This window comes from Parambassis ranga, chromosome 22, assembly GCF_900634625.1.
Source record: "Parambassis ranga chromosome 22, fParRan2.1, whole genome shotgun sequence".
In the NCBI taxonomy this organism is placed as follows: Eukaryota; Metazoa; Chordata; class Actinopteri; family Ambassidae; genus Parambassis; species Parambassis ranga.
In genome coordinates, this window is record NC_041042.1 from 2,019,223 (window position 1) to 2,038,770 (window position 19,548).

The window sequence follows — 19,548 nt, forward strand, 5'->3', positions numbered from 1 at the left end:
GTGTTTTTACCGCTGATAGTCGCTCCACACGGTTTGCAAACCGTCTAGTTTGTCTTGACATCAAACGTGTCCGTGTGTCTGTTCTCCTGTGTTGCGTTACCATGCATGAGTACGCCTTCTTCCAGCATCGCGGCGCAACGTCCTTACACAGAGAGATCACTTCTGATTGGCTCTCTGCCGCCGTCTCCTGATTCGTCCCTCCCTTCCACAAACAAAATTTGCTCTGATTGGATCTCGTCTCCATCATTAATTTCGTCTCGTTTTTATTCGTTGACGAAAGTGTCAATCCATTTCGTCTTCGTTTTTGGCACCGTGCGTTAGTTTTTATTTAGTTATCGTCTCGTTTTTATCAGCAAAAAAAGGTCGTTAACGAAAACTATGACGAAAATGATTCGTCAACAAAATTAACACTGCTCAGCACTAACTAACCAGCAGCCTGACACAAGCTTTAACAAAATAAATCACTAAATAAAAACTAACACCCAGATAAACACTGTGGACTTTCAGGCTTTCAGCTAATAAGTAGAGATTAATCAGTGAGTGGCTGAAACAGCCTTTGTTCACACAGGACTCAACAACTTTCACTTTCATGACCAGCTGAACAAAACATGCATCATTAAAGCGTCACAGCTCTGAGAGAAGAACTGACAGATTAAACAAGCTGAGACAGATTGAATCAATCTAAGTTAAAACTCACTGTGGAGAAAATCCATGTAAGAAGAAAACTTACTGTTTGTTTCTGTGTAACTGCGTCACAGCAGCTGCAGCTCTGCCTCGTCCTCAACTTTCAGGAGGAAGTGCGATGTTTGTAAAAGGGTGCAGCTTCCTGAGGTCAGATCAGGGGCCGGACTGCAGGTCTGAGAGAGGGAGAGAGAGAGAGAGAGAGAGAGAGAGAGAGGCACAAAACTACGAGGAAGACAGTGAACACAGATTATGAGATGATATTACCAGTATGAGCCAGACTGAGGAGAGTAGAGGTCAGAGGTCAGAGGTCAGAGGTCAGAGGTCAGAGGGAAACCTCTCAGTGGATCATGTTTGTGCCCCACAGTGTAGGCCTAGAGCAGCATAGCTGTGCTAAAAGTTAAGATTTTATCAGCCCTGTGACACCTGTTCTACCTGTGGCAACTGTAACTATCAAAGTCAAAGTCAAAGTCAGCTGTTGTCAGGGTTCTTTTGTAGAGGGAAGGGGGAGAAAGTGGGGCCCAGCAGGGAGAGAGTTCAGCTTCCTGACAGCCTGGTGGATGAAGCTGTCCCTCAGTCTGCTGGTCCTGGCCCGGAGGCTTCAGTCTCTTTCCTGATGGCAGCAGACTGAAGAAGCGGTGTGAAGGGTGGGTGGGGTCTCCTGAGATGCGGAGGGTCTTTCGGGTGAGACGGCTGTCGTAGAGGTCTTGGAGGGAGGGGGGAGGGACGCCGGTGATCCTCTCAGCTGCTCTCACTATGCGATGAAGCGTCTTCCTGCAGGTGGCGGTGCAGGCTCCGTACCACACAGTGATGCAGCTGGACAGGATGCTCTCAGCCCCTCTGTAGCCCTACACACTAGGTCTAAGGCTAACTGTACGCCTTACTGAACAGAAAGGTTTTAAGTCTAGTCTTAAAGGTGGAGGCAGTGTCTGCCTCTCAGACCCAGATTGGTAACTGGCTCCATAGTAGCGGTGCCTTTTAAGAATCCTAGGAACTACAAGTAAACCTGCACTCAGAGATCTGAGTGTCCTATTAGGAACATATGGTACAATCAGGTCCTGCAGATACAATGGAGCAAGTCCATGAAGAGCCTTGTAGGTTAGAAGAAGGATCTTGAAGTGTATTCTTGAGTCCACTGGGAGCCAGTGAAGAGACGCTAGAACAGCAGAGATATGATCCCTTGTTTATATGTTTGTTGTTGATGGGCTTGTTGCTGCAGGTAATAACTGGATCTTCTGTCTCTGATGATGCACAGATTATAATCAGATTATAATCCCAGCAGCTGTTAACACTCTTTAAACACACGTCCAGTCTCAGCCTCTCCTGCAGTGGCAGCAACATGTTGAACTGATTGATCCCTGCTGCTGCTTTGAAGGGAGCAGCCTGTCTCTCTGACACTGACCTACAGACAGAGACTCCTCTCTGAACGTCCTCATCCTCAGTGAGAGGAAGAACTGAGAGCAGAGAACACACAGAGTCCACAGTGAGAGGAAGAACTGAGAGCAGAGAACACACAGAGTCCACAGTGAGCTGCACCGACTTTAATGTTCCACTGTACAGACAGTGATGAACCTGTGTGTTATCATTCACTCTGTCTGTTTCTACATGTGAGAACATGGAGGACAGTCTGACTGCAGAGGCCGTCACTGACGTGCTCATCAAAACTGAGACATAAAAATATGGACTCGTGTTCTAACAAAGTGTGTGTGGATCTTAAAGTTTGACCTCTTCACAGATCACGTGTTGACCCTCTGACCCGTCTCTCCTCATGGACGTGTCGCACACAGACCTACACAGACAGAAAGGAACGTCAGCAAAACACATCTACACAAAACACACACAGTTCCATGTTGAGTTATAACAGCAGTTAAACATCTCACCTCCTCTGGGAGATCTTGGTTCATTAAAGTCAACGTCTAGATCTTTGGACCTGGCTTTGTTCCAGGACATGTCTCTGTCTTCAGAGGACTCAGAGACTGGAGTCAGACCAGGAGGAGGACAGATGATTCAATCTAAAACAGTCACTTGTAGTCCACCACACACAGCAGGTGGGGGGGCTGAGTGAGTCACAGACAAACTGCAAAGGTTCAGAGTGTCAGTGCAGCTCCTCCTGCAAACAACACGTACATAACTGAGAGAAACACACAGCAAAACTGAAAGGGTTAAAGCAAACAGATCTGACCATGTTGTTCAGCTAAGTAACTACACATCAGCTGACACCATCAGCTGATCTCCTCTGTGTTAACGGTGATAAATAAAAACAGAATCCACAGCAGGTTTCATCATTTTATTGTAATTCAGTGTTTAGAAAACATCCAAAAGTAGTAATTTAATGTTTAAACCGTCCACCGGGGGGCGCTCACATACTATAAACATATAAAAAACATACAGTAAACAAGTTCAAATAAACAGCTTTTAACAAACAGAGGCTACAAACCTGTAACGGCTCCAAATCAAAGAGCAGCTCAGACTGTGTCTGAAATCACTCCCTGCTCACTCTTCATGGCCCACATGGAGCCTGCACCATGGTGTAGTGCTGTCTGAATGTGCAGTTGGAATCTCTAGACCCTACAGTATGTATATAGTGCATATGATGAAGGGAGTGTGTGAAATGCTCAGTGACCTCACTACATGGTGTCCTACACTGACTCACACATGATGAAGAGCGAGTGACTTCAGACACAGTGTGTTGGCTTTAGGGCTGGGCGGTACACGGTCCGCACCGTAAACCGTGTTCCTTTGTGTTATGATATGAATTGGGTACACACACAGGTTTCAGAGACCTGAGGACGATGGTGCTGCTGTTTTCCCAAGTATCTCTGCTTCATACATGTTCACCTGAACCGCATAAAAACCTGTGTGTGTGTTCTTATTATTGCGATATAGAATTTTGGTCATAGCGCCCAGCCCTAGTCAGGTCTGCCACTGAATACTGGCTGCACAGCTACATCCCACTATATGACTTCATGTTGATAAAGTAAATTCATCACATTATTGTTCTGAAACATCAGACCACAGCCAGGTTTGGCCTCATCTGTCCACACAATATGTAAATACTGTAACAATGTAAAAAGGAATAGTGAGGGTTTGAAGATGATATGAGCTCTAGTAAAGAAAGTCTCATTTCAGAGTCAATAACACCACAAAGTGCCAACTGAGGACATCAAAACACAGTGTGTGTGTGTCTTCCTGTAAACATGACCATCAGAACGAAGCAGCAGCAGGAAACAACGGAAAAAACAACACCTCCATGTCCTGACTGCGATGTTTCTCTGGGTTCAGAGGATTCAGGGCTTGTTGGAGGCGGTCTGTCAGACAAAGAGGACGAGAGAGAGGAAAACAGAGAGAACAGAGGAAAACAGAGAGGAGAACAGAGGAAACAGAATAAGCCACAAAAAGCTGCATATATTTAAAAACAGTAAAAGTTTCATATTGTGTTTAATAGCTGGAACATACTAATCCCACCTTCTTTGTGGAGAGCGTGTTCCTTTAAAGTCTGTACAGAGATCTTTTGAATCGACTCTGATCCTGAAAGCATCTCTGGTTTCACACAGACGAAACACAACAGTAAGTAAATCAGCACAGACCTCGAACAGTGACGTCAGAGCACAGCAGCATACGTACAGAGACGCCATGATGTCCTCAGACTCACCGTGTCCACACAGAGGGACAGGACGGTCAGTGTGGACTTATTCGGTCCCTGCTGATACACAGGAAGCAGCTGCTGCCTGAAAGGCTGTGAAAGATTATTTATATACATGAATATGACTCAAACCCACACAAGTCGTGAAGCAGGAAAAGACAACAGCATGTTGGTATCACACAACACCAACAGTCACCTACTCACTACGTCACCACAGAGATTTAACCCATTGTGCTGAATGAACAGAGTTACACTAAAAAAAGTTTGTGGAATCCAACATGGCGGCTCCATGTTTAACTCAGGGGAAAGTGAAAGCAGCAAACATCCTCAGAAAGAACGGTCTGTTCAGGTCATGCAGCGATAGTTTACATCACCACATCATTGATTACTTTAAAATAATCGAACTATGAGCGGTCAATGAAGTAACTTCCGGCTGTGAGCTGATCATCAGCCGCAGCTTTAGGTTTGTTTAACAGTTCGAACATTTCCTGTTTCTAAACATAACGTCATTAAATGCTCCATGAACGAACCTGCTGTCGATAAATATTCATATAAATCAGAACTCTCACCGCAGTTTGAAAAAGTGCGTCACTGCTGCAAGAAGCCACTTCCTGCTGCTGACAGAACACCAGCAGAGGTGGGAACTTGGCTCCTTCTGGGGGTGTTGGGTTACTTAAAGAAACACAATGAGACATATTTATAGAAATAGAAAGGAATAGAACAGAGTAAAACAGAAAAATAGAATCAACAGACTGATGTATGTTTGATGGACACACATCTGGATGGAAGAAGAGGACAGAATGAGACAGTTTGAAGTGGTTCTCACCACAGATCCACCACAGAGAGAAACCAGGGACCCTTCAAGAGACTCTGTCAGAGTGAGGACGTGAAGAGAGTTCAACACAACACTCAACAGCTCTGAGGTCATGTGGTCAGTCTGCACATGACCAGCAGCAGGACGGGTTCCAGCTCCAGTTCTACATCTGTGCTGGTTCTCTGGGACCGTGTGGTCACTTCAACTAAAATTCACTTCAAACTGTTTAAAGGTGGAATTATTAATAAATGTATTATTTTTCTATTTAAGATATTTAAATATGAACCACAGTATGTGAGACAAACATCATAACACACAGAATCCAAAGTAAGCTTCAAATGATTTATTCATTCAGTTCATTGATTTTAAGCAAAGAGAAAACAGCAACATGAAAGGGTTAACATAATTTTGACCTTGTTTAGACAGAGATGTTGACAAGTCATTTTTTCAGGTGTCGTCTCCAATGACTGAAACATGGTCTCATTAGACTGAAAGCGTCTTTTATTATACAGTATCCATATTGATCAGAGCATGGTCACTTAGGAGGCTGGTTCAAATGCTCCTCAGATGCAAGAAAGGTACTTGTCATCATATACGTTAGCTAGATATTTGTTAGCTACCTGTGCTAGCTCATCGACTGCCTCCTGTGCTCTTACTAATGAATCAAGACAAATAACAAATGATTGACTCATAATGATGTTTGAATGGTTTGAATCGGCCCATGCATTCTGAAGATATGCTGAGCCAAAAAATAGATAAAATAGAAGAACAAGAGTTTGGTTGCTGGGCAACAATGACCGGAACCAGCTCCTCCTACCCAGGAGCCATGTTTTCCTGTTCAAGCTGCATGCGGTCAGCTACACGATGTGTGGTTGGGTATAAAAAAATCTTAAAGTCTTTTAAGGTCAAGTCAAGTCAGAGTCGCTGACTCCAGGCCCCATCTCTGTGTTTAGGTACATGTAACAGATCCATGTTACAAATAACATATATGCATATCATCAGAGTATTGAGAGTATATTCAGTTTATAGTATAGTAGTGTGATTACATGAACTTCCTGCATCAATTACCCAAAGAAAACAAAGAAAAAGTGACATTTATCGTTTTGTTTTTCAAAGAAAATGATAATATAATCCCTTAGAAGACCCCTTTGACTCAAAACACAGCAGAAAGAGAAAGTATGATGGAAAACTGGATAATATTTAGATAAAGAAAGAAATCACATCTGCATTTTTTTGTTTGTATGCAGTTACATCTGGCTGTGACCACGGTGGTGCGTTCTCACACCTGGCTTGACCTGACCTTTCTCACCTCGGCAACGACCAGAACGTCTTTTCCTAAGAAAAAAAGAATACAAATAATAAGAAATACTTAATACTGCACTACAACTTAACTTAAACATTATGTACTAACAAAGAAGCAAAGAGCACCACAGGGAGGACTTGGGATCGAACCACCAACCTTCCAGTTATTGGACAACCCTGCTTTACCACTGAGACACTGCTGCCCTAATTAGTTAATAATATAAAAAAAACAATATTAAAAAATAATCAGTTCTCGGCTCTGTTTGTGTATTATTTACATTTATAAAGTGCAAATGAGCAGCAGGTTTATCTGAAGACAAGTCTGACTCTAGTAGCTGTCGTTAGCTAACCAGCAGTGACGGCTTTGACAATGAATCCCACCCTAACAGAGAGGGAGGTCATGTTTGACCTGACACTTGTTTAACTACATTCTAGTCGAAGAGGCATTGAGTGGTTGTTGTTAGCTGTTAGCTGTAAAGCTAGTGTTTTAGCTAGCATCACAAGTACTTACAAACATACCAAAAATCACAGCTTGTATTGAGAAGCTAACAACAACAAAAAGTAATCTGAGTACTCAGATGTGTTTCTTTATAACATGTTACCCCAACAGGACAGAAAACACACAGCAACACCTGAACACACCGTGTGTTTGAAACATTTAAACATGCAGCTTTTTAATCATAAAGTCTCACCTGTCAGTGTCGGCTCGACCTTTGGACCCGTCACTCTTCATCAATACATCACAGGTTTTAGAGGATCCAGGGCTGGTTGGTGCAGCTCTGTCAGACATGGAGACACTCTGTGTTAGTGTGTTAATAAAACCATCAGAATACGTCTCCACATGTTATGAAAGCATCAACATCATAACATCACTGCAGCAAATCTCTCAGCTGACAGCAGCTGAAGAAGAAAACATGGATCCAACATGTTCATCACTGTCTCAGCCAGACTGAGCCCTGAAGTCTGGAAGACTTTCTGTCACTTACTCAGACTGAGGCTGGTCCTGATTGGAGGACATCAGCCCGTCCCTGGTGCCATGTGGTCCAATCAGAAAGAGGTCTAGGAGATGGTTTTTGCCCTCTCTGTCCTGGCGCAGTTTTTCCAGTTCCTTTCTCAGTATATTTCTGTCACTGTATCTGGATGAATAAAAACAGTTTGTTATAAAGACACATTTATTAGTCATATTTTATTTCCTTTTGTTAATATCCTGGTTGATCATAAACTGTTTTCTGTCTTTGATTCACAGACTTAGAACAAAGTTCTCTCTGGTTTGTTCCACAGGTTCAGGGTGAGGTTTCTTTCTGTATTTGGTTCATTTCCTCTAAAGGGTTAAAAGCTCACAGCAAACAATCAGCTGGTCCTCTGAGCTCCACTGTGTGACTGATGTGTCATTGATGTGTCATTGGTTTGGTCAGTGTTTGCTAGTTATCTTCACAGGAAGATGAACTCTGTCAGGAGGAAACTCTGGATCACTTGTTCCCTGAAGGACCCTGCAGAACATCCTACCTGCTCTTGGAAGACCAGTCTTCATCCAAACTGTCATCCGACAGATGTAAGGAGTCAGAGGATCCAAAGCTGAGCTCAGGTCTGTCAGACAAAGAAACAATGAGACAAAAACAACAACAAATCTCAAAAATACAGCGAAATTTAACATAAGGAATGTTTACAACACAATATATTGATAATACAATCGTACCTCCTCTTGCTGGACAGATGGTTTTCTTTAAAATTAATGAGGTGATTTCTGGACATCTCACTGCTCAAGGACACATCACTGCAGTCAGAGGATTCAGACAAACTGGCAAACAGGGAGAGGACAGAGACAAAAGTAGACAGTTAAACACTTAAAAATAAGAGGACAGAAACATGTAGTAAAAGTTTAACATGTTTCATGTTTATCACATTTATAATGAAGTTACATAGTGATGACAGAATCTCACCTCTTTGAGTAACCAGGTCTGCAGACAGAGAGAAATGAGTCTGTTATCAACCACACATATAAATGATCATCACAGAGAACAGAGCTGAAGTTACACAGAGAGTTTACAGGGTTTGTTAAAGCTGACACATGCTGACAGAACCACATACCTGAAGAGACGGGATGAAAGACTGAGGACTAGACCGTCTGATTCAAATTCAGTTCATTTATAGAGCACATTTTACAATCAGAACAGCCTCAATGTGCTTTACAGAAACAGGCTGAACCAGAGAAACAGTGTCAGGAAAAACTCTTTTACTTTAACTTCTAACAGGAAGAAACCTTGAACAGGACCCGGCTCATAAGGAGAACCTTCCTGCTGACAGTCGGCCGAGAGGAGGAGAAGAAGAAGAGGAGGGAGACAGGACAGAGAGGATGAAGGAGAGAGAGAGAGGAGAAGAGGGAGAGAGAACTAGAAAGAAGACTGGACACAGTTAATGACATAAAATAATGGATCAATTAATTTTGAAGTTTATTCTTGACCCACTGGGAGCCAGTGAAGAGAAGATTAGATTTTTGTCGTACAACTAAGTTTTTGAAAAGATGATTTGAACCAGTTAATGTAAATGAGTTTAGTGTTACTAACTGGAAATGATTCATGGGAATTTAGAAAAATAGATGTGATTTACACAAAGTGTGACTGTAATAAGTTTTTGATCATTTGACCTGTCTATAGGTCAGGGGGTTTTATTATTGGCGACGTCATTAAAAGAGCTTCAGCTACATCCCATAGTTATCTTCACAGGAAGATGAACTCTGTCAGGAGGAAACTCTGGATCACTTGTTCCCTGAAGGACCCTGCAGAACATCCTACCTGCTCTTGGAAGACCAGTCTTCATCCAAAATGTTTTTCCCCGAGCAAACAAAAGCATCTGTTCCCTGGTGATAAAACAGCTGATCCTAATTTGACGTCACTTTGCTGATTACTAGACTTCATTCTATCAATATAGAAAACGTAAATAAAAAACATAAATAAATGGCTCTAACAACAGTGCAGTCCAAAAATAAAGGCCCATTCTCTTCAGTTATTAATGAGCCGCCACCTCAACACCCGTGGATTTGGATCTCTGCTGTGTTCCCCGACCACGGTTAGGAAGCAGAACAGGAACGGTTAACAACAGGGGGGGGGGCCTTCAGGTGTCTGAATGTGTCGTTGGGCTGGAAGGAAACAGGACTGTGTCCATGTCCTCTCTCCACTTGTTAAGGTAAGATAATCTGCTCATCATAACGGTTCATGTGACATAACCGGACGAGCTCCGCCACCGGACAGGAGGTCATCCAATCAGAAAGAGACTGAGAGTTTGCATCTGAGTTAAGATGACTAATTGGTTAAAAAAACAATCAAGAAAGGCAGAGAGGATGCTGAAACCCAGGTTGTCCGGGCAGTGAGTACAGGGTCTGTAGCGGCAATGTCCCAAAAAGAAATAACAAAGCCACCGAGGCTGTGTGTGACAGGCTTTGTCTGACGCGTGTCCACAGTTGTTGCTGTTTGAAAGAATCCAACAGGCGGCTCGGCTTCATTCATCTGTTTAATTCAATCTATGTTCACTTTCATGCAAGTCCATTTTATTTTTTTATTTTTATTTAGATACTTTAGTAATCCCAGAGGCACGCCACAGGCTAGAAACAGATGTCTTGCCCAAGGACACACAACAATGACTTAGGCTTATGCGGTTGAAACACAAAGTCAAAAACTTTTTGGCGTGACACACAGCCTTCCAAACCATCTAATCAAAGTGCACTTTACCTAAATAAATCCGGCTCCACCCAAGGACATGGCTGCCCACTGGTATTTTAACATAATGCCAATTTGCATCTAACTTAGGAAATATATACTTATTCAAATTTATAAACAAATTAAGGAGAAATACACAAAATAAATTATTATTATAAATTATTCTCATTATAGCATCTACGGGGTCTAACTCATTGATTCTTGCCTCCAAAGCAGTAAATAAACTGCACTTGTTCCATCTATGACTCTGACTGAAGGAGGCAGGTGCATAAGCATTTGTCACACTTTGCAGGAGAAACAGATGGAGAAAGAGATCATGCAGTGACAGACAGTGCTGAGAGTTTTTAAACTAACCACAAAACTAAACCACCACAGTACACAGAGGTTTGATAGTTTGCTAGTTACAGCTGGTCAGTGAGTCAGTGACAGAGCACCAAGAACACCAGGAGATCAGGAAATGATGATTACATTACCTCAAAAAAGATGAAAGATGAGGAGGGGCAGGACCTTCAACAAGATAAGGCATGGGGAGTGGAAAAGGTCCCTGACAGACCTGAGGTGAAGACAAACATTGAACTGTGAGACGGTGTCAGGGTGGAGCAGCAGCCTCCATCAGGTTCTAGGACTTAGAAACTAAACATTCTTAACACTACAGTCAGAAAACACTTGATCACAGTGACACCTGTGGCCGTTCAGTGAACTGCATCCTGTTGTTGGTGCACATGCTCAGTCTCCATGTGTGCTGTGAGTGTGTCTGTGTTTTACAGCAGCTCTTTGTGTGTTTAGTGTGTTGGACCTGTTGTTGTTTGTGTGTGGTTCATGCGTTGTTGTTAGATCCTCCCTGCAGCACCTTCTACAACTTTGTACCATGAACCACATCAGCTGCTGAAGTCATGTTAGTTCAACATCACATCCACTCAGACTGAACTCTGCTGCAGATGATATTAGCAGGTAGACAAGCTAACATTAGCCTGCTAGCTGTAACTTATCACAGCAGAGGTCACTGAGGTCACTGCTAACAGCTCTACATGGACAGTTACTGTGTGATGATTCTGTCATTTGTTCTCCTGTCAACATCAACACAACACACTGAGCTGAACAAAGAGAATAAATACCTCATCTGGCTTCGGGAGCTTCTGGGACTTCTGTGCATGTCCCTCCAACTTCTGCTTATGCTCCTCCCGCTCCCGGACCTCCAAGATCTCCCTGTGTGACAAAGTAGTTGAAGGTCAAAGATAGAGGAGTTTAATTCTCCATTATTTTCAATGGGCTAAAAAAACAATTCAAAAATTGAAAACAGATGAATAGAGAAAAATACAAGCAATGTCTTCAGAAATTTGAAAAATGCTGAAAAACACATGGAAGAGTAATAAAGAAGAAAAAGAATCAAGAGAAACAGAAGAAGTTTGAATGCTCCAGCTTCTAGGTTCACACTTTCTGCTCTTCTGGTCTCAGTCTGACTTTAATAATAAAATCTCCCCTAAGTGACAGAGTTAAAGCTAGCAGCTAGCTGTAACTGCTTCAAGAACACATCATGTCATCATCAGCTGCTACTTGCTGCATGTTAAACACTTTCACACTGACTGAGCTCTGTAGAGTGGAAGAACTGCTGTGACAGACTCAGACTGTGTTTGGAGCTGATTAGAGGACATCACCTCACCTGGATGTTGGATTGCCCATGTTCTTCCACTGCCTTACTCCCTGTGTACCTGCAGGAATAAACACATCAGTTGTTAGCTTTGTGTGTCCTCTTGGTAACACCATGACTCTGCTTGTTGTTCATAGAAAATATTTTGTGTCTTTAGTTCATATCAAACAGAGAAACAGTTCTCTCCAGTCTTCAGCACATCCAGCTGATTTTATTTCCATGATCCACTCCATCCACTAACATGGAGGAGGTGGGGTTGATGACCTATACTGCAGCCGGCCAGCAGGGGGCGCTCCAGGTGTCCTGTGTTTGTGAGTGAGTGTTTCAGACAGCAGCGGTTCATTCATGAATAAAACTACGGCCTCATTACAATCCTTAGAAATTAAAGTGGCATCATGTTTCTGTCATAGTGCAAAATGTTGGTGAAGCTGACGACTGTCTGAGTCCACCTGTACATATCTTTATATATATCTGACCATGTGACCATTACTGATCGCTTTTATTTACACGCAGCTTTCCAAGTTCACTTCATGTGGTCTGTCTTCTTTAAACAGCATCAGGTCAAAGACAGCTTCAAGATCCAAGACAAAGCTTCATGAGCTGCAGGTCTTCCTGTGAACTATGCTGAATAATCAGAGGAACACAACACGTTCTGTCTGAATTAAATACATTCATATAATGACACATTGATTTCACAGTTTATCTGCGTTCCTTATACTGTACAGTGTTTGTTTACTTCAGAAGAAGTGGCTGTCGGCCATTTTGTCTCACTTTATTAGTACAGGTATGTAGATTTGTTTTGCAGCGTTAGAACCAGAGGCCTCAAACAATCCCAGCAGATTTCATTTAATTCAGATTTAGTTACTAAACAACCAGAGAGATGGACTTTCAGGCTTTCAGCTAATAAGTAGAGATTAATCAGTGAGTGGCTGAAACAGCCTTTGTTCACACAGGACTCAACAACTTTCACTTTCATGACCAGCTGAACAAAACATGCATCATTAAAGCGTCACAGCTCTGAGAGAAGAACTGACAGATTAAACAAGCTGAGACAGATTGAATCAATCTAAGTTAAAACTCACTGTGGAGAAAATCCATGTAAGAAGAAAACTTACTGTTTGTTTCTGTGTAACTGCGTCACAGCAGCTGCAGCTCTGCCTCGTCCTCACCTTTCAGGAAGTACAGGTGAGGTTTATAAAAGGTGGAGCTTCCTGAAGTGAAGTTACATAAAGAGACAGAGTGGTGACACTAGAGGGCGCTAACCTGTCATCACATTCAACAATGCTGAGCTTAAAAACAACCTGTTTGTTTTGTTTTAGTTTGTTGTTGATGGGCTTGTTGCAGCAGGTAATAACTGGATCATCTGTCTATGATGATGCAGAGATTATAATCAGATTATAATCCCAGCAGCTGTTAACCTGCATCATGACTGAGGAGCATTAAGACTCTGACCCCCATCAGTCCGGCTGCTCTGTCCTCTCTGTCCCTGCAGCTTTCTGTCCAGTTTGCCGACAGTTTTCTGTAACTGAATACTTTTTAAACGTATTCTTCCCAACACTGAGTACAGGTAATTGTTTTTGCAGAATTAGAACCAGAGGCCTCGATCAATCCCAGCAGATTTCATATTAACACACAAACACAAACACACAGCTGGAATACACTAAAACACAGCTCAGTGACTCAGACAGCAGCTGCACTAACTAACCAAGCTTTAACAAAATAAATCACTAAATAAAAACTAACACCCAGATAAACACTGTGGACTTTCAGGCTTTCAGCTAATAAGGACTCAACAACTTTCACTTTCATGACCAGCTGAACAAAACATGCATCATTAAAGCGTCACAGCTCTGAGACGAAGAACTGACAGATTAAACAAGCTGAGACAGATTGAATCAATCTAAGTTAAAACTCACTGTGGAGAAAATCCATGTAAGAAGAAAACTTACTGTTTGTTGTTTGTTTATTTCTGAGTCACAGCAGCTGCAGCTCTGCCTCGTCCTCACCTGTCAGGAAGTACAGGTGAGGTTTATAAAAGGGTGGAGCTTCCTGAAGTGGAGAGAGTTACATAAAGAGACAGAGTGGCGCCACTAGAGGGCGCTAACCTGTCATCATTCAATGCTGAGCTTAAAAACAACCTGTTTGTTTTGTTTTAGTTTGTTGTTGTGCTTGTTGCTGCAGGTAATAACTGGATCATCAGAGCAGCAGAGAACACACAGAGTCCACAGTGAGAGGAAGAACTGAGAGCAGAGAACACACAGAGTCCTCAGTGAGAGGAAGAACTGAGAGCAGAGAACACACAGAGTCCACAGTGAGCTGCACCGACTTTAATGTTCCACTGATTTGAAGCTCAGCTCAGAGAACAGAAGCAAAAAGAACTTGACCATGAGGTGAGGACCATGTGAAGGGCTGCCCTTCAGACACATGAAGCTGACCTTATAAAGGTACTGATCCATTTTACAGATGCTGTAAATCCATCATGATGAGCTCAGACAGTGAGCAGAGTGTTCACACAGACTCACTGATGTAAGAGAACCAGTCTCAGTGCAGGAGCACAGTCCCTCAGAAAGCCCTTCTTACACACTGTGCAGACAGAGAGCGATCAACCTGTGTGTTATCATTCACTCTGGGTTTGATGCTAAGCTAACGCTAGCTTTAACCCCTCCACCTGGGCTTCCTGTCTCAGCTCTGGAGGGTGCTGCTTGGGGTGGAGGAGCTTCAGAAGGACCATGGGTGACAGCAGCAGGTGGAGGAGTCTCTGCCCCCCCTCCTTTGAGATCAAACCTCTGCAGTGCTGGGACCGTTTGCTCATGTCTGCCCTGAAGGAGGAAGAGGAAAGGGTTAACACTGTAATCAATAAGACGACAACAAGGAGCGCACTAACAGAGCTGTGGATGCAGAGACATGATGATGAAGAACAGAACAGAGCGTTGGACCCATCACTGCTGAAGAGGACGGTCCAGACCAGGAGGAAGACAGAGGACAGAACGTTCAACACCTGCTCATGACGTCACACGCTGATGATGAAGAGACGCTTCCTGCTTACCTCTGCACGTGTGTCCGTCTGAAGCAGAAAGGCAGATCTTTGGACACGTCGCTCCTCACGGACTCACCGCTGCATTCCAGGTCTGACACCTGGAGACACGAGAGCCACGATGAGGAGACGTTCAATGACACCGTGCTGCTGTGCGTCACAGCTGTGTGTCAGAGAGGAAGGAGAAGAGTTACACAAACACCTCCTCTGACACCAGGGGGGCCGGGTCTGGATCCTGGTCCTCTGACCGCTCCGTCTGTGTGGAGCCATCACTGAGAGCAGAGGACTCGGAGCCGGATCGTGAACGCACCCTGGAAGACAAGAAGGAGGACAGGACATTAGACAGCAACAACACAAAGGACCAAGAACTCCACACAGACACACAAACCGGACCTCTCTGTGTCTGATCCATTCACATCAGGACACAGACCCTCTGACCCGTCAGTCCTCCTGGATCCAGAACCAGAGTCAGAGAGCTGGAGGCTTGTTGTTGGATCTCTGTCAGACGTGGAGACACACGGTGTCATGTTGTGTCAATAAGAACATTAGAACATGTCTGCAGCTAACTGTTAGCTTAGCTTAGCTTAGCTTAGCCACACATGTTGAAGCTCATTAGCCGCTCAGTGAAGCTGTAAAACTGCTGTGACTCAGACCAGATGTGTGTTACTGTGAACACCTGTGTGTGTGTGTGTGTGTGTGTCGTGTTTTTAAACGTCACTGCGTCACGTGACCTCTGCGTGACGGTAGGACCAAAATATTTACCTTCCAGGCGCCATCTTGGAACCAGAAGACAAGCTTAGCAAACGGGCTCAGTCCCTGCAAGAAGCAGCTTATATCATCACTAAAGACGTATCGATCATAAATCAGGATCAATTATCAGGAAGGAGACGCAAACATCAGACAGGTGATCGATCAGTTGGATCAGCGCTGCAGGTTCAGACAGAGAACAGACTGAGACACATTTAACTGGACCTGAGTTCTACACATGAGCTTTAAACAGACTGACTGTCGATCATATTGATGAGAGAATGAAGACTTACTGAGTTAACCCTTCACTGCTGCTGCTGCTCTGAGGCTCCACGAACAGAAAGTGCAGCTGACGCTCATGTGACCGTGTCAGGTGTGGAGCTTCTTAAAGAGACAGTACACATGCAGCCACACTGTCAGCGCCCCCTGCTGGTTACTGATGTGTTCATGTCTTTACTTTAAGAGTTAAACTATATCATGAGTCTAGCAGCTCGTTATGATTCTTCACAGACATTGTCTGGTTTTCCAGCCTGCAGCTGAAACTGAAGGGTTAAAAGAAACACACAGTTTAACTCTGAGTGTTTGACTATGAAACAATAAATCAACAGACTCCAAAGTAAAATGATTTTAATGCTCAGTAAAATGTAAACAGAAAGTTGAACACATCATAAAGTGCATACTGAATATATAGAAGGACAGAGAATCAATAACTACCCCCCACTGGGAGCAGCTAACATGACAGCTGTGTGTGACATCACAGACGGTTCGTCCACAGTCACCGTCTGTGGTAATGTGCAGAAAGTGATGACATCAGAACTCTGCGATAACGGCGTCTCCTCAGCTTCCTGCAGAAAGAAAACAAGGACACACAACACATGAGCAAACAGAGAAGACGTCAACATCTGAGAAAGAACTCTGTGCTGCCACAGAGAGCTCTGACAGGAACAGTCCACGTCCCTCAGAGCAGCTTCCCTTTAACCCTCCACTCACCTCCACCTGAAAGACCTGGATATGTCTCTAAAATCAACTCCTAGACCTTTTGAACCGTCACTCCTGATGGAGGCTTCGCTGGAATCAGAGGACTGAGAGCAGGGTGGAGACAGTCTGGTAGAGAAGGGAGGACAGACATCTTTATTTAGCTTGATTATAAATATGATGTCAACACCTTTTGTGACCTTTGACACTGGAGGAGCCAGACATTGTGGTCTAGTGAGTCGTTTGTCGGGTTGTTAGGTCTGGTTGTCATGGTGATGGGAATATTTGGTGGCGACAGCTGGACGTTATAAAAGGGGCGCTCGCTCACCTGCACGGGGGGTTAGGAGGAGGGAAGGAAGCTGGGTGGCCACAGTGTTTGTTGACCTCACACCGTACATGTTTACAGGTTTCATTCTGTCAGTTTATGTTTTCATCTCAGAAATGTTATATCACATGTTTATATATATAAAAAATCATCATGATGTAGACGGACTCAGCGTCTTTTCTACCAGTCACAGAGCGTCACACAGACAGGCAGGGCCCGTCCTTCTTCTCTTCTGGCGACTTTAGGAGGATTTAGGAAGTCACAACAACCATTTACTAAAATGTGAGTATGTGTGGAACCCTACAGGATGAACAGCCTCAGATCAGAGCAGCTGAGTGCTGTTCAGCATCTGCTCACTCACAGGTCTTCAGGAGGCTCCACACAGTCAGGATGAGTGATGAGTTTCAGAGGAGGGAAACTGAAGGACGGATGTTTTCCTCCTGCTGGTTCTGCTGTGTTCTGAAACACAAACAGTCACTGATTCCTGACCCAGCACAGGAGAAGCTGCGCTCGGTCTGATCCTACAGGCCTGATCAGTTACACTGCTGATGTCATGTACACCTGCATCAGCATCAGCTGTTATTAAAAGCTCACCTGTGAGCTCCAGACTGTGGGTCCTGGTGTCCGGTTGGAGCGGTTTCAGAGGGGTCCATGCCTGCAGGTTAGATTTCTGCCAGGAAGTGTTACTGTAAAAGTAAAAGTGCACATTATCACTGCACATAATGCTTTCAGCTGCTGGGACGGGACTGTCATGAACACCGTGTGAAGCTCAAGCCTGCACATTAACCATCAGGGTCCTCTGAGCCGTTAGCAGGTCTGAGCCACCGTCCAGATCCACAGAAGCTTCTCTGGGACTGGTGCTGTGGCTCCACCTGCTGGAGCCTCCAGTGTCCGCTCAAACACAGCTGTGGGTTCAGAGTTAACGGACGAATTCAGAGCTGTTTCCTCCGTTCATGTGTATGGTGATCATGTGACTGTAGCAAAACCACAGGATGATGGATCCTCCACAGGAAGTCCTGGATCCAGCTCACCACTAACTCACTTTAAATGTAACTTAGACCAAACTTCATGTTAGTTTGTTTGGAAAAAACCTTTCAGATGTTGAACCTACAAAAAATAATAAATAAAGATGCAGGTGTGCAGATGTTTCTTTAGGAAATGATGAGCTTGGATCAGTTACAGTTCATCCTGCAGCTTCGTGAGGACAGAACATTCATGTCTTTGGACTGTGGGAGGAAACAGAGCGAATGTGCCGACTCCACAGAGACTCCACACAAACATCAGAACAACAGCTACACTCTCATCCTTTATATCAGACTGTAGAGGACTCTCCTCTGAGACCTGGTTTTAAAAAGTGCGTCACAATCTTCCTGCTGAGAAAACAAAACCTTGAAGTAACGAACATGGACACAGTGGAGGGTGGAGGCTCTGGACTCTGTGGTGGGTGGAGTTCTAACAGCAGATCAGAGACTGTGGTGTGTCTACATTTAACACTACAGAGTGCAGACATGATTAGATCCTCCACCAGGGGGCGCAGGTACAAACACAGTAAGTACTGTAACATTAATCAGCTTTTACTTTGACCCAAAGGACAGCTACATTTACCACTGAGCAGGCACAACATAAACCCTCATTCCACTAAATCAGAGACACAGAAGAAAACACTGACAAAAACTCTCCATCAGAATATTTATATTTTAACACAAAGCATCAACATTTATGGAGAAAGTCTTAGACTTTGTTGTTGACAAATGAAAAAACACACAGAATCCAAAGTGTGCCTGAATCATGTATTAATGTGGTTTCAGTAAAAATAAAAAGTTAAACAGTCTGAAGGTCTTTGGATACCAAAGCATAAATGATTCCTCATTAAGGTAAATAACATTTGTCAAGAGTATCAATAATGAGTCCTCATTAGGAGGAGCTAACATGCCACCACACACAACAATGTAAAACCAGTTTTTTGTTTTACAACATTCAGCTCACACTGAACTACATCTGTCTGTGATGATGCTCGTAGTGTGAACATGTGCTGCTGTGTGGCTCCACAGTCACCTCCAGATACTGATTACTGGACAGAAGCAGTATGAGCAGTAACAGCAATACTGTTATATTGAACATAAACTTATCAATCTATTAACTCATGATGAGCCTGTACAGTAAGGCAAGTGTTAATACAAAGTGATCTTTACAGTTTAAAGAGATTTATCCTTTGTGCAGTAAAATTCTCTAAAATGGTCTTTTTTTTTTGCTCCTCACACACAAACAGTATAAAATATGACATAAATGTTTGATCATATGTAAACAAAGCAGCTGATTACATGAACTCCCAGCAGGCAGTGAACTGCAGTATAACGATCAGATAAAAGAATGAAAGACACAAAAGTCTTCGTCTCCAGGCTTCTTTCTTTTTTCAGTCCTTTTTCTTTCTCTGACCGGCTTTTGACAACAAACGACGACTGGAACGACTTTTCCTAAGAAAAAATAATAAGACACACTCAGCACTGTAACACATAAATATTCTCTTATGAATTAAACTTAACTTAAACATAACAATCGTGGCATTATGTACTAACAAAGCTGTTAAAGCATCATCTCCCTGATATTCTGACTCCATGGGTTCATCACCAGATGAAACACTTATTGATTTATTTCCTGCAACAACT

General features: G+C 43.4%; 1 protein-coding gene and 2 long non-coding RNA genes across 15 annotated transcripts in view; all 3 read right to left on the reverse strand.

Moving 5' to 3' along the window:
- The window catches only part of LOC114427111 (dentin sialophosphoprotein-like), a 130,504-nt gene that overhangs the window by 30,437 nt on the left and 80,519 nt on the right, over window positions 1–19,548 (reverse strand). For 3 of the 13 annotated variants that reach the window (XM_028394895.1, XM_028394893.1, XM_028394897.1), the window contains 7 exons: window positions 11,269–11,359; window positions 10,627–10,706; window positions 8,381–8,398; window positions 8,137–8,238; window positions 7,947–8,027; window positions 7,427–7,576; window positions 7,133–7,219 (listed from right to left, as the gene is read on the reverse strand). The exons of 2 other annotated variants lie outside the window; for them this stretch is intronic. In XM_028394895.1, the coding sequence (XP_028250696.1) occupies window positions 7,133–7,219; window positions 7,427–7,576; window positions 7,947–8,027; window positions 8,137–8,238; window positions 8,381–8,398; window positions 10,627–10,706; window positions 11,269–11,359 (609 nt within the window). Of the gene's footprint in view, window positions 1–5,466; window positions 6,474–7,132; window positions 7,220–7,426; window positions 7,577–7,946; window positions 8,028–8,136; window positions 8,239–8,380; window positions 8,399–10,626; window positions 10,707–11,268; window positions 11,360–18,668; window positions 19,357–19,548 lie in introns of those variants that run through there. 8 more of the 13 variants (XM_028394899.1, XM_028394901.1, XM_028394896.1 and 5 more) reach the window with 7 other exon arrangements.
- LOC114427118 (uncharacterized) lies at window positions 3,040–5,220 on the reverse strand. The gene is made up of 5 exons (XR_003669438.1): window positions 5,151–5,220; window positions 4,894–4,996; window positions 4,306–4,417; window positions 4,147–4,221; window positions 3,040–3,989 (listed from the first exon to the last, which is right to left on the reverse strand). It is a non-coding gene; the product is annotated as an uncharacterized LOC114427118 (long non-coding RNA).
- On the reverse strand, window positions 16,209–18,042 carry LOC114427119 (uncharacterized). Its single transcript, XR_003669439.1, has 4 exons — window positions 17,477–18,042; window positions 17,244–17,341; window positions 16,573–16,686; window positions 16,209–16,427 (listed from the first exon to the last, which is right to left on the reverse strand). It is a non-coding gene; the product is annotated as an uncharacterized LOC114427119 (long non-coding RNA).